The 13,272-nt window shown below is 40.1% G+C and overlaps 2 protein-coding genes across 11 annotated transcripts in view; one reads left to right on the forward strand and one right to left on the reverse strand.

The window, feature by feature from the left end:
- The window catches only part of RBMS3 (RNA binding motif single stranded interacting protein 3), a 729,877-nt gene that overhangs the window by 362,885 nt on the left and 353,720 nt on the right, over positions 1-13,272 (forward strand). For 7 of the 10 annotated variants that reach the window (XM_062603533.1, XM_062603531.1, XM_062603535.1 and 4 more), the window contains one exon: positions 12,399-12,568. In XM_062603533.1, coding sequence (XP_062459517.1) covers positions 12,399-12,568 — 170 coding nt within the window. The remainder of the gene's footprint in view (positions 1-12,398; positions 12,569-13,272) is intronic. The other 3 variants (XM_062603532.1, XM_062603538.1, XM_062603540.1) reach the window with 1 other exon arrangement.
- The window catches only part of LOC134155902 (aggrecan core protein-like), a 667,433-nt gene that overhangs the window by 111,294 nt on the left and 542,867 nt on the right, over positions 1-13,272 (reverse strand). The window lies entirely within an intron of this gene.

The raw sequence follows: 13,272 nt of genomic DNA on the forward strand, positions 1-13,272 counted from the left end.
CTGCCTTTAAAATGGTACTGTTTTCTCTTAGACAGTGTTTCCTTAGACTACATCTTCAAAGAAGCTGAAGAATAGGATTTTCAGCATTTCTAATTCCTTTAACCCAAAGATATTGCATTAATGTAAATATTACTGCTGCTGAAATCTGCGTAGAACGTTGTTTAATAATGATTTCAGCAAATGAACTAAACTTGAGGTCAAAGCATAGCGAAGGAATAAAGTTCAGATGTGTCAGTTTTAGTAAATCCTTTCTGTGCAGCTGAATTTGATTAAAGGATGTATCTGCGCCTGCAGAAATCACTTAGTAGTCATTTGTTCTGTAAGTAAACTTGGAGGGTTTTTAACATACCTAATGTCTGAGGTGAAGGAGTTTTGTGTTGAGTAATTCTTTCTTATATAGCATTGGATATACGGAATACTAATATTTTGAGGCAGGAGAAAATTAACTCTACACCAGGAGAAAATTAACTCTACACCAGGCAAGACCAGCACATCCTTTTGCCTAGTCAGTCAGCTGTTCTCCCCAAGTTGGTGTTACCTGCGATCTCGGTGAGAGTGTACTTCCTCCTGTCTTCCAGCTTGTGAAGCTGCCATATTGCAGGACTTGCTAAAGTCATGATAAACAATTTCCAGTCCTCTCCCCCAGTTTGTAGAGCTGGTTGTCTCAACACGGAAGACGAGCAAGTGGCCAAGTGTTATTTGCCCTAGGTCATCCATGGTGGCTGCTCTCAGTGGCCCTCATGTGCTTAGGCACAGCTTCTATGAGGCTTTCCTCTTTAGTTTTGGCAGGCTGTGGCCAGCCTGCTGTACCCTGTATCCTCCCTCTTTTGAAGACAAGTGTAATGTTTGCCTTTATCCAGTCACGAGGAACATCCTGATGGCCTCCATTTGCCATGGCCTTTCAGAGTTAGGACAGAGCAACCTCTCGGTGGCATTGGCTCCTTTGCAGTCGTTATTGAGTAGCAAGTAGCATGTAACTGGTTTCCTGGAGTACTTTCTAAGTTAATACTTCTCTTCTGGGGGAGCACCTCTCACCCCAGGCCCTACTGCTAGGCAGAGAGACTGGAGAAGACCTTGCCGGTGGATACTGAGGAAAAGAAAGCGCCAAGTACCTCCATCTGTTCCGTACCCTTTGCCACTAGTCCCCTGCCCTATCCAGCAGTGAGCAAATGTTTTCTTTAGTGTTCCTTTTACTGTCAGCATGCCCATGGACAACCTTATTGCCCTGGTATTTGTAACCAATATCTGCTCCAGCTGGTAACACGGTGTGTATTTGTTACATTCTGCTTATTGTTTTATTAGAAGTATTGTTGTCACTCTCCCCATTCTGGTTTTGTGTGTAAATTATTTTCCATTTTAGACTTGAATTCCTTTTTTTGCTCAACATCTTGTGCGTATGAGTCTATGACAGTGGTTTTAAGTGATATTAAGACTTTTAGAATATTTTTATGTGTCCAATTTGAGATATAAACCTTATTGTTACATGCTGACATTTTTCAAGCTTTTATTCTAAGGCTTGGTACAACATTGATTAAGGAAATGTATTAAGAAGGTTTTCTTATTTTGCTGATCCTGATTTAACATTTGAAATTACTTCAAATACATATTATTTGCACAGAAAAAATGCAGACTTAAAAAATAAATCGTGAATGAAGAATACTAAAAGGTCAAAAAGCCAGAAACTTAACAAAAGAGACTGGAGGCAGTGTTGCAGTGCAGAAAGAAAGTTAAGCTCTTGTTTATCAAGAAATGTGTAATTTGGGCCAAAAAAAAAAATCATAATAAATACAGATAAATGTGTTAGAATCTCTTGTTTTTCAGAAGAACCTTTTCTGGTTTGTTTCAGGAATTTTAACACATGTATCTTATTTCTCTGAATTCCTATAGCCTGCAAGAGGAGCACCTCATTATCCAAATTAGTGTTCTGTTGGATTTTACATGGATGCATAATAAAGCAGCTGAGTCCCCAGGTTGCAAGGCTCTTCACTTCTGAGCATAGTTCAGGTTCTTCGTATTGTTACGCACAGTATGGAAAAAGTCCGTGGCACAAAGCCCAAAATGGTTTAGGCGAAACAACTTCTGCTAAATCTCTGTGTGTTAGCTCATCATCCCACAACAATTAGCAGAAAATAATGATGATTTTAGGGAAATGAGAAAAGAAAGTTGTCATGATGAAATGGAGTTTTTGCTCTTGTTATGACCCATTCTGTGCATATGGGGGCGGGGGGGGGGGAAGAGGGTAGGTTACTTTTGCGGATCTGTAAGTTAGTTTTGTATGGATATTTTGAGTCAACATTTTTGAGTGTGTGAGTCAAATGACATTTGAAACTTTGGACAAACGCAGAAGGACAATCTGTTGCTTTGTCAACCTTAGTAAATTTAGACCTCTTCTCCCCCCCTTCTCCACCATCTCCTGGTAAAGTGCTAAAAAACAGAGATGGTGGAAACATTGAAGGAAGAAGAAGGTATTAGAATGGAAGGGACTTGCTGAATAATACAGGATTACAGTGTAAGAAATTACGGGTCTTTTGTCTAACTAGCACAGCAGATTTATGCATATTCAGATTCACTGATTTTGAAGCAAAATGGACATTATAAAGTTATTTTTACTTTTCAAAGAAGTTCAAGATCTTTATTTACCTTCTATCAAAAACAGATGTCAGAATCTCAGTAGCTGCTAAGAAAGAGTTGTCATCTTCTAGTGGCTTCAAGTATTACAAAATTTAGGAGGAGATTTTCATCATTTAGTAGTCCTGTGGGCATTCCCAGTTCACAGTGGGCAGTAGCTGCTGTGGCATTTAGTTACACACATGGTCCAATAATCTCGGTCTGCATTTGGTATGAATACGGGATGTATCTTGAGGGTTTATTGTTTAGGCTTCAATTCATCCTAAGGTAGAGATGATTTTCTAATAAGAGTATGAATGGAAACAAAAATAGGGTGTTATTGCATGTATACAAAAAGACAGGAGTGTTGGGGTTTTTGCACGCTCACGGAATGCTTAATTAATCCTCAAAACCAGTATCATTTACAGAAATTGGACTTTAAGGAAATAAAATAGAATTGCCTGTAAATAAAGTGAGTGTAATTCTGCAAATTCAAAAAATAAACATGTTCTCTATTTTTGCATTGATTATTTAGTTTTAGTAAGTTTTACCTCAAGTGGATTTGATTGATGCCTGGAAGAAAATTGAAATGTAAATTATAATAGATGTTTGTTAAATCAAAGGAAATTAAATAGTGTTTCCCACACTACCTCTCATTTCTGCCACATGAAATCTGGAGGAAATGGAGATTTTATAAGGGCCCAGAGTCTACAGTAGAGCATGTTTATCTGCATTCAACTTCCTTAGCATGTGAGTTCGAGCACATAGTGACACTAGCTGAAAATGTAAGTGCTTAAATCCCAAAATGTATCATGGCAAATCTTGCTCACCTTCCCGGGTACTTAATGTTTTATGTGTTCCATGGTTGTTGGTAATGTCATGCTCAAAACTGCCTTTGGCCTGACGAAGGTCTGTAATTCACCTCATTACCAAGTTTCTTCAGGGTCTTGCAGAGACCCATTCCTTCACCTCACTCTTTATGTGGGACCAAACAGTGTTCTAGCTCATTTATAATGGTGACTTCAGTTATAACGTTCACTCTCTTACACAGACAACTTGTTTTAAGAATGAAGAGAAGTACCTGGAATGGGATAGAGAAGTTCTTAACATGGGGTTTCAGACCAGCTGCCTGTTATGAGCCCTATGCATGGCCACCCCAGCTTCCCTATGTCCCTTAGCTTTTCATGGTACAGTGCTCAGGACTGTCAGAAGTGTGAAGGTGCCCAGCACTACCTTGGCCAACTATGTCCATAGGCTGATTTCTAAGTCCTAACTGCTACCATTAGATTCTTATCCCTGCTGTATCAGCTTACTGTTGAAAGTCTTTCTAGAGGTCCTTTAAATGACATTACATACATCAGTCTTAAGAGGTTGATTGTCTCCTTCCTAGTTCAGTATGAATTGTAATGACTTTATGGACAATTTTTTTAAAAAGTATTTGCTATTATGTACTTGTTACAGGAGTTTGCACCAGAAGCAAGAATGTAGAGAGGTTTGTGGTGGCTTGTATCTTCTGTGGGCATCCTCTGGCCCCCAGCCTGGGAGCAGTGCATTGCTGTAGCCCAAGGAGTCGCAAAGAAAACATGAACTCCCGCTATTGTGGAATGCCCCAAATTCTGTCCTGATGGTGTCACACTGTTATCTTTGGGACACACCTTTCCCAGACTCTGTGTTCTGTGGATTCCTTTGGCTGCAGGCGGGAGGCACAACTCATCTTTATATAGAACTGGGTAGAGGGGGCAGAGATTCCCCATAAACACCTACAAAGCGTTGCGGTAACACTGGATGATGATGGGAGCTGTTCCTGGGGAGCTCTGCCACCCTGATCCTCCATCCCATCAATGCTTATCCCGACAGTGGCAGACTTCCTGCTTCATTCTTCCATAAGAAAGACAAACTGAGGAAACTTGGGCTGGATTTTGAAAAACCTTTTTGGTTGGGCTTTATTTTTGCAGAATGAAAACACATCTGGTTTTGATCTCTGCTTGTCAAATCCTCATGTGGAAAGGAAAGAGATGATACTGATGTTTTGGCTTTTTTTCCTGTGCTTTAAGTTCAGTTTTATGTGATGGGCTTTTACTCTAAGGTCCTTGCACCAGTGTTGATGCTGTGGTACATGTGGACTGTGTGAAGAAAAGATACACAATGAAGCATGTGCCTCCTGCATCTCATTTCCAAGATACTTTTAGTCTGCCACATGTAAACAAATGCCCAGAGAGTACATGTAGTTTCTCAGAAACAGAAATGTTTGTTTTCGTAAACGTTTGAAAAGTATCAAAATTATGCCTTTTAAACTGCATTTTTATTCTTTGCATGGCCTGAGAACTCATCATTGTAGCCCCAAAACTGGCTATATGGAAATATAAACACAAACAATAATTTCTGCTTAAATCTGTAGTTTCTCCCCTTTTTTTTAACCACGTGGTGTTTGTATCACAGGCAGTAATTGCTGTCGTTTTTCAATTTGTGCTCTAAAATATTCTTATTAGGGAATTGCAATGTGTTATCATCCCGATTGCTCCGATTTAGTGTTTTTAAGGTTTAGATTCTGTTCATATTTAGTCTCAGTACATCAATAAAATATGCTAGACTGGATAATGAAGCAATAACACTAATTTATGTCAAATAATATAGAGTATTGTATATGAGTTTGCCAAACTGCCAGAATACTTTATAGAAAAAATTCTTCTCCCTTTCTGAGAAATAATGCCACAGGAATGATCTGTCATGGGAGCCTCCTGCAATCAAATAAATGAGAGGACACAAGACTGAAGGTTATTTTCTGCTATGGAAAATATTTATTTGGTGACACAGCTCTCATTCCTAGTCTTTGGCTTTTTAGTGCTAAGGTCTAAACTGTTACCCTCCTGTCTGGATGTGAGAAGCCCTAAATTCAGGGAAGCTACCATAGTTTAGTCCAGAATGGCAGGCGGTCCACAGATAAATGGAATATTGCTTATGAGGGATAAGCAGTTTTATCTTTGGTTTAGCAACATGTAGGGGGGAAGAGGGTGAAGGGCTGAAGTTGGCAGCTTGTATTTATTTAGTGACCTAAACCCAGTGGGACAGCAATGACTGAGACACTCTCAGTCTGCAGACAATGTTCTTTATCTCTCCCCTGTTCCCTTGTCTTGGATTGGGTTTTGCTGGGGCCTGTTCAGCCCCAGGCAAGATGATCATAAGTTTCCCCTGTTGATATGTACTCTAATCCACTTTATTATTTAAGCTTAATTGTACTTCAAAATAAGCCTCTTTCCACCTGACCAATTTACTTTTCAAGTTTCCTGTTAGTAATGGTGGGAAATGGAGTGATGTATAGTTTGATGTATTTCAGCCTCTTAGAAGATGCTGTGATCAGTGAGAAAATTTTCAGGCTTCTTGTGTGTGTCACCTTAGGTAATGATTGCTAAACTCTCAGTGCTCTAAAAGATAGCCAAGAAGAGTGAATTGCTTTTGTTTTGTCGTTGCTTTGTTTTTAATGCAAAAAAACTGTATAAAATGAGACCTACTTTGCAGGTACTATCCAATAAAGGACTTCATCCTCCTCCTGTGGATGCCTTGCTTCCTATATATTGTCTACTTGTAAGTGTTTATAAAATGCTAAAAGCTGGGCAGTCATGATTTGGAAGAGAAGTATTTTAGAACAAAGAAAATTGAGCCAAATTTTGCCTGAGCTTCTGCCTTACGGACCTGTAGTGCTTTGTGCCAGGTTCAAGGGAACTGTAAGCCCCAGAAGCATTTAGTCTACTAATTCCAATAGCTTTGTCTGTGAAACAAAGATCTCAAAGTATCTACTAACCTATCTGACTGTTGAATAACTAATGTGCCTACTGAAAGACTAATTTTTTTTGTGGTTTCTTTTTTTTTTAATCATTGTAATTTTTCACAAGTGATTTTTAAGCAAAAACAATGACAACTTTTTCCTGTGGACTAAAGATATTGTTTGGAATAGAATGAAAAAAAACCACCATAAATTCAATGTATACAAGAAGCAAGATAGCACAGTGACCGAATAATTCCAAGTTTGTTTTTAAATAAAATAAAAATAATCATTTTTATTTCGATATCTGATTGGATTGGAATTTTATTTAAGCTTTAAAATGATTTCATTCATTCAGTTTGGCTACAGGGTAGCTAAATAATTTTATGCAGAAAAAAAAAAAAATTTATCTGCAAAATAATTAGGGATAACTTTAGTTGTTAAGTTACATTTTAGTATTATTTGCCTCATCTTATAATAATGTAATATTGCAGTCCTCAGTAACATCTTTCATCCAGTAATCACATAGCATCTTATAAGCTTTGAAAAGATAAGAAAGAATCATGACAGAGTGGTAAACTGGGACATAAGGAATTGGTGGTGCAGTGGCAGCACAGAGAGCTTAACACCAGCCTTGTATCCCACAAATCACATTTAAAGGCCTTGCAAGGGATTCAGAGAAATCAAAATCCTCTTGAGGTGTGTTCTGGTTTCTTTGATTGAAGAAACTGTGATAGAACAGACTTTGAAGCTTACTGTCTGTATTCCTCTTCTGAATTTACTTGCATTTCCACATGCCGTTCTTTTCCAAATGGAAACCATTGCCAGGTGGTGGGATGTATGTACTTCTATGGAAACAGTTCAGTAAGCTTTGTCACTGTGCAGAGGGGTTAGAAAATGTGCACTATTATATCTGTGTGTTTTCTGTTGGGTGTCTAAGGAAGGACTTGGCTATATGGGGAAGTGTCCAAGAGAAGCTCTGTCTTCCAGGCCTTCATTGGCTGACCTAGACAACAATCATGGGTTGATTCTGCAAGAACAGTGAATGCCTTACAAACTCAGAAAGAAAATTATGCCTTGAGCTCCCTTGATCACAGCATTTCTAAAATACAGGATGTTTGTGTGTGCATGTTTCAGTGCTCATCTTTTATCCACTTTTCTGTTCCACCTGGCTATGAATGAGAAATACAGCTTGTCTTTTGGTGCTACTCCTCACTGAGGGAACCAGCCAAAGGCAGTAGAGCTGCTTCTGTCCAACTCTTCTTAGTATATTTGCCCTAACTGTCTGTGTTCTCTTCAACTGTGATTGTCTTCTGCTTAGTATGAGGTTTTCTGTTCAGTCAGCTCCAAATTCCCATCAATGGGCCGTTAAGTCGGTGGCATCCTCTCATCATTACTGTAATTGGCCAGTAAGAACCCTCCAGCTCAAAAATTACTCCTTTCTACAGTAGGGTGTAAAGAGAGCTGTGTTCTGCTACTGTGAGCGGTAAACTAATATTTGCACAATTTATTTATATTTACTTTGCCTTATTTTATTCTCTCTATCAGGAGCTAAGGGAATTTTGTGGCAATTGGGCTCTAAGTGAGATGAATGTAGCACCTGGAAAACACTCCATTCAGAGTGAAATGGATAGTGTGTGTTCACAATTGCTTAAATAACACATGTTTTAATGCAGGTCTATGTGTTATGCTCATTTTTTTTAAATACAAATTATGCACTATGATAGGAAAAGTCAGTGCGTCAGTGGTACTGGGGAATCTTTCCAAGATCTTTCTTTCAAGTGGATTAAAGAGTACAAATTTGGGATAGTCAAAGGTGAATACAAACAAATTGGCTAGTCTGCTAGCATAGCTGTCCAGCTGCATGCTAGGCTCTGAGGCCACTCCAAAACCACAAGCCTGACTGCCTCAGAAGCCTGCCAAGGAGCCAGCTGCTGCTAATAAAGCAGACTCTACAACTTGGCATCTGGGGCCTGTGACTCCTATCCAAAAGGAATTGTACGTGAAAAATAGTTGAAATTTGTCTTTTTTAAGTAGTGTTTTGCTTTGGAAGAGAAATGCATTAGACTAAACTTGCAACAAGTGAAAAACTATGTAAGAGTATTGTGGTTGCCATGGGAAGATAAATACCATTCTTATGAAAGGAGGTTGGATTTGGAAAGGAGGAGGGATGTTAATTTAGTAACCAAGAGGTTTCTGGTTCAGCATTTCTGGCTCATTTAGTAAGAAAGACCAAGGTATCTCATTATTCATGCTTAGCTGTGTGTACTGGCATGGGACACTTAGCTTCAGAAAGCTCAGTGGTAGGGTTTAAGCACAAGAGTGTGTTCATGAGGCTGGATAAGAATTAAGCACATTGATTTCTTGCTTTTAAATAGTAAAGAGGGAGAAATTTCATTCATTTTTTGCAGATGAAAACAAATCCTATTAGCCAGCCATGCTAAATTAATAAGCTGCTTGGAATGATCTACTAAACATTTCATTCTCCACATACTCCCCTCTGAAGCATGAGAACTGGAAAATGAGTTGGTTGCATTGGTTATTTGAAAAATTAATGACAAAGCCAGCTCTGAATTCCAGCTTCCTTTTGAAGTAAAACTTGTAAATTTTGCCTAACGCTCTTTTTCTAACACTGCAGGTCCTGTGCTTGGCTGTGTTGGCAGAATGTCTTTCGCATTATTTCAACAGCTGGTGTCAGGGTGTTTTGAGCCAATCTGGAAAGCAGTGTTCCTTATAGCTCTTGTGGCAGAGAAGTTAAGCACTTTGGCTCCAGACATGGAAGGGACCAACATCAGAACAAGGCACGAATTCCCTGCTGTAAGGTGTGCACACAGCTTCCCAGACAATGCCCCACTTTGGCATCATCCAGGATCCTGTAGCAAGTGGTCCATATCTGGGATCATCATCAGGTTGCCATTAATTTCTTTCACTCCAGTTATTACGTAGAGATTAACGAACCAGACCCTTTGCTCATGTGGAGGCAAATCGCATACTTCTGCCATCAGTCATACACTCATCAGCTCAGGAAACAAGAATTCAAAGCTTTCTTCTGACCCAAAGATTTTATTCTGGCAACTGACCAGAAGATGTCATCAACCCTAGTACAGGAATTTTGTAGTCTTTCTGGGGTATTAGATATGCATGGCAATTACTGTGGGCTGCAGTGGCTGAGATTTATTAGTGAAGAGGGTTTGGAGTACAGTGGTGCTTTCCAGTCTAAGGAGATCAGCATCCTCCAAAGTGGAATATGTCTGCCTCTGTACCCACCCTTAGAGCATCTCCCAGGATGCTGTCATGAGCCTGGGCATCTGTGTGTGTGTATAGTCGTAGCAGGTCTTGCTTGAGAGACCACTTATCCCATGGCCTAATTCTCTGGGTGCACCAAGGACTGTCTTTTTATAGCTGTGGCCTTAAAATCAGTGTAAATGTAATTCATGTTCGTTTCTAGGTCCCCTTTCGGCTGGCCGAGAGGGATAAAATGTCTTAAGCTTAAATTAGAATTAGGCCCCCAATGCTTTCCTCTGTGTGAGGATAAAGATCTTATAATAGAATGAAAATTGCTTTTTGTGTTTCAAAGGTATATTTCCACTCTTTTTTCTTGCTTATTAGGTTGGTGTGACAGTAGGCCATTTACTCATTTTCCCTTCCTAAGACATACCTAATTATAACAATTAATAGTTAAGGCACATAGCACTTTATTGGCTTACAGAAAATTCTGTCTTTGCTTTACATCATTTATGTGCATTCAGTGTGTATGGTAAACATGGAGTTGTCGGGTAAAGCAGTAAGAATGTCATATTGACATTATTTATATTTTATCTTACCAATAAGCAAAATGTGTAAGATTACCACAGGGTATTTCCCGAGTTCTCAGTATCCTAAAGCCAAACATGTGCTATATGCAGTCACATCTACCTTTACCATGGCCATGGAGTGCCCAGAGATTTAAATATGCTTTCAGCCAGGATGTTTTAAGATGCCCATGTTATGTATTTGTTGGAGGTTACTGTTGCCTGCAGTTTTGCCTGTGCCATGGCCATAGCGTGGAGCTGATTTCGAGGACTTGCCTACAGCATTGGAGTTCAGTCAAGATGGTTCCCTGGGACTGGTATCTGGGACTGCTGCTTCAGCAGTCTATTTCTGGGAATGACATTGAAGCTTGGGTGGGCGAGGATTACCCAGTGATAAAATGTGTGTGCAGAGAAATATGATCCGTATGCATTAAGTGCTTTTGATTGTCAGCAAAAGTATCTACACAGATACTTGGGGAAGGAAGCTTGTTGCCCTGTCTCTTTTTACTCTAGATAGAGAGGTAGTGTCATTACTTACTAGTGTTGCCATTGCACTGTCTGTGAAACTTTTTTTTCCTTTTAATCGTTCCTACTTGAGTCACATTACAAGCAGGCAGAGAAATTCTGATGTCCTGACATCTGATTGTGTGTTCCAGCTCTCCTGGTTTAAATAGGAGAAACTGGGAAGCAGGAAAGAGAAGGCAACAGGAGAGGCATTAGTGCAAGTGTGGTATTTTATGTATTTAATCAAAGCCTCTCAGCTTCACTTATCACTGATGCTCCCCTTATGTTCTCCAACTTTTTTTGATTCTTCTAAGTGAAGGGACTTGTTTGAAAGAGGTAAAAATGTCCATCTACTGAGGCTCTGATTTTGTGTGGGCACAATTATAAGCACTAAAGTAGTACCGCTGAAAGTAAAGGGGCAGTTGATCAGTGTGCTCAAAATTACTCAGGGACTTAAATATTTTTCTCTCTGCAAGGCTTAAATGCAGAACAAACCTATTAGATGTTACTGAAGTGTCATTGCTACTACTATAATGAAAATTGCAGGTGTTTTGCTTTTATTAGTCCATTAGCACATTGTGGTTAACTTAGCATTGGCCCAATATTTACCTGCTGTTGTAACCATGCATACTGCTAGCAGAATACACTGATCAGCTTGTGAAAATAGGATTTCCCATGTCTCGGCAGGCAGCTGTGTTCCTGGAGCTCTGCCTCCAGTTCTCTCACTGCCAGCCGGAACCTTGGCCCACAGCAATCCTTAGCTTCTCCAACTCCTCTCTTAAGATCTCAGCTTTCCTGCATAGGTCACAGTGATGGCAGGACATGGCCTTCTCCTTCCAGCCACTCCTCCGTTCTGACAGGAGCTCTGTGCTGCGAGTAAATACTCTGATGGTCAGAGAGGCAGGGATGGTTGCAGCAGCTTAAATTCCCTGTTGTGCCGGATCAGAGGCACTGAAGTAATTTATATAGCATGTGTGCGCCTCCTTTCGCAGCATGTATTTACCAGGGAGTTAGGAGAGAGTGGTGTTTTCCCTGTGAGAATTCCTCCCTTTTTAAGTGGTGTTTCTCAGTTGCTGTGTGTGCTTTGTAGCTGTTCAGAAGTGGTAAGGTTTTGAGGGTACGAGGTCTTAGCTGGATCATCTTTTGCAGCCCCTTTTTCTCTATTGTGAAAGTCACCTGTAAAGACAGAGTCATTTCAGGCTGTTTGGATGTTTGTTTTTTTTTCCCGCACTCAGGCTAGTCAAGACTCTGCCACCTGACTGCATGTACTGGATGCTCCTCATGTTTAGAAAAGACTATCTAGGCTTCTGGCATCAGCTTCTAAACCTTTGCCTAGATATTCTTATTTGTGTCTTGGAGTATTCTTAAAGCAGCTTAAGTTTAAATTCTTCCTTTAATACTTGTCGCTCCCGAGTATCTGTTATTTCTGAGCTTTATTTTGTGATCTAGATAAAATAGGCTTATAAATGAGCTACTTTGATCAAGATTTTTTTAAAAAAGGTAACATAATTCACTTCATAGTCATGGCTAAACCCCAAATCTCAGCTCAGTTTGGCATTTTTGTAGGATGTTCCTGGGTCTGGGTGGGTGCACGCCTTATAGGAGTGGGCAGCCTGAGGCGATCAGGACAAGCGTGCCCTCAGTACACAACTCTAGAACTACCTGGGTAAAGCACATGAGTCCACCCCATGCTTTTGTTTTCCAGTAACAGCCACTTTGTTTTGTTCTGTTTCCAGCAGTCCTATGCACCAGCTCCCCACCCCATGGCTCCTCCCAGCCCCAGCACAAACAGCAGCAACAACAGCAGCAACAACAGCAGTGGAGAGCAGTTGAGTAAAACCAACCTGTACATTCGAGGCCTTCCACCCGGCACCACTGATCAGGACCTTATCAAGCTGTGCCAGCCGTAAGTGCACTTAATATACTCTGTGTCTTTGGGTAGGAAATTGTCAAAGCTGGCCTTTCAGTTTACTGGAAGGACTTATGTGGACTTATGATGTCCACAAAAAGACATCAGAAGCCTTCTGCACTTGAAGGCCAAGTGTTAGTCCTTAGTTTGAACATCTAATTAATGTCTGTTGGAAAATCTTCTGGTAATGAACTTTAGGGGATGGAGACGTGAGGGCCTTCACATTGACTTCTGTTTATTTTAATGTGTGGGGTTTATTTCTTATGTTAAAAGAAGAATTTGCATGGCAAGAAAACCTCCCTAATGACAGGTTTTAGTTACAGTGATCTGTGAATCACAGCCTGGTGTACAACAGAACGTGGGTGATCCCACTTCGGTTATTTGTCACACTTTGTGATTGCTGTGTCACATATTGCTGGGCTCAAAGACTGAGAAGTATGAAACCCACTGAGGGTGGCCTGATAACCATCTAATTAACATATAATTGCGTCTGCATCTGCAGTTCCACTGAAAAATGATGATGTAGAAAGCAGCACTGTTTATCTTGCGTCACGTTTGTACATTGTGCTGAAAAATGTCAGTTTTGTTGTTTTATTCCTGTTGAAACTGGAGAGGCAACAGAAAGGAGCTCTTTGCTCCTCATGCATCATCGAAAGAACTGTTTCCTAAAACGCTGCATCCTCTTACCCCTCCTCACTTGA

Source organism: Pezoporus occidentalis, unplaced genomic scaffold, assembly GCF_034315485.1.
Source record: "Pezoporus occidentalis ecotype Australia unplaced genomic scaffold, CSIRO_AGI_Poc_V1 ctg80, whole genome shotgun sequence".
NCBI classification, from domain to species: Eukaryota; Metazoa; Chordata; class Aves; order Psittaciformes; family Psittacidae; genus Pezoporus; species Pezoporus occidentalis.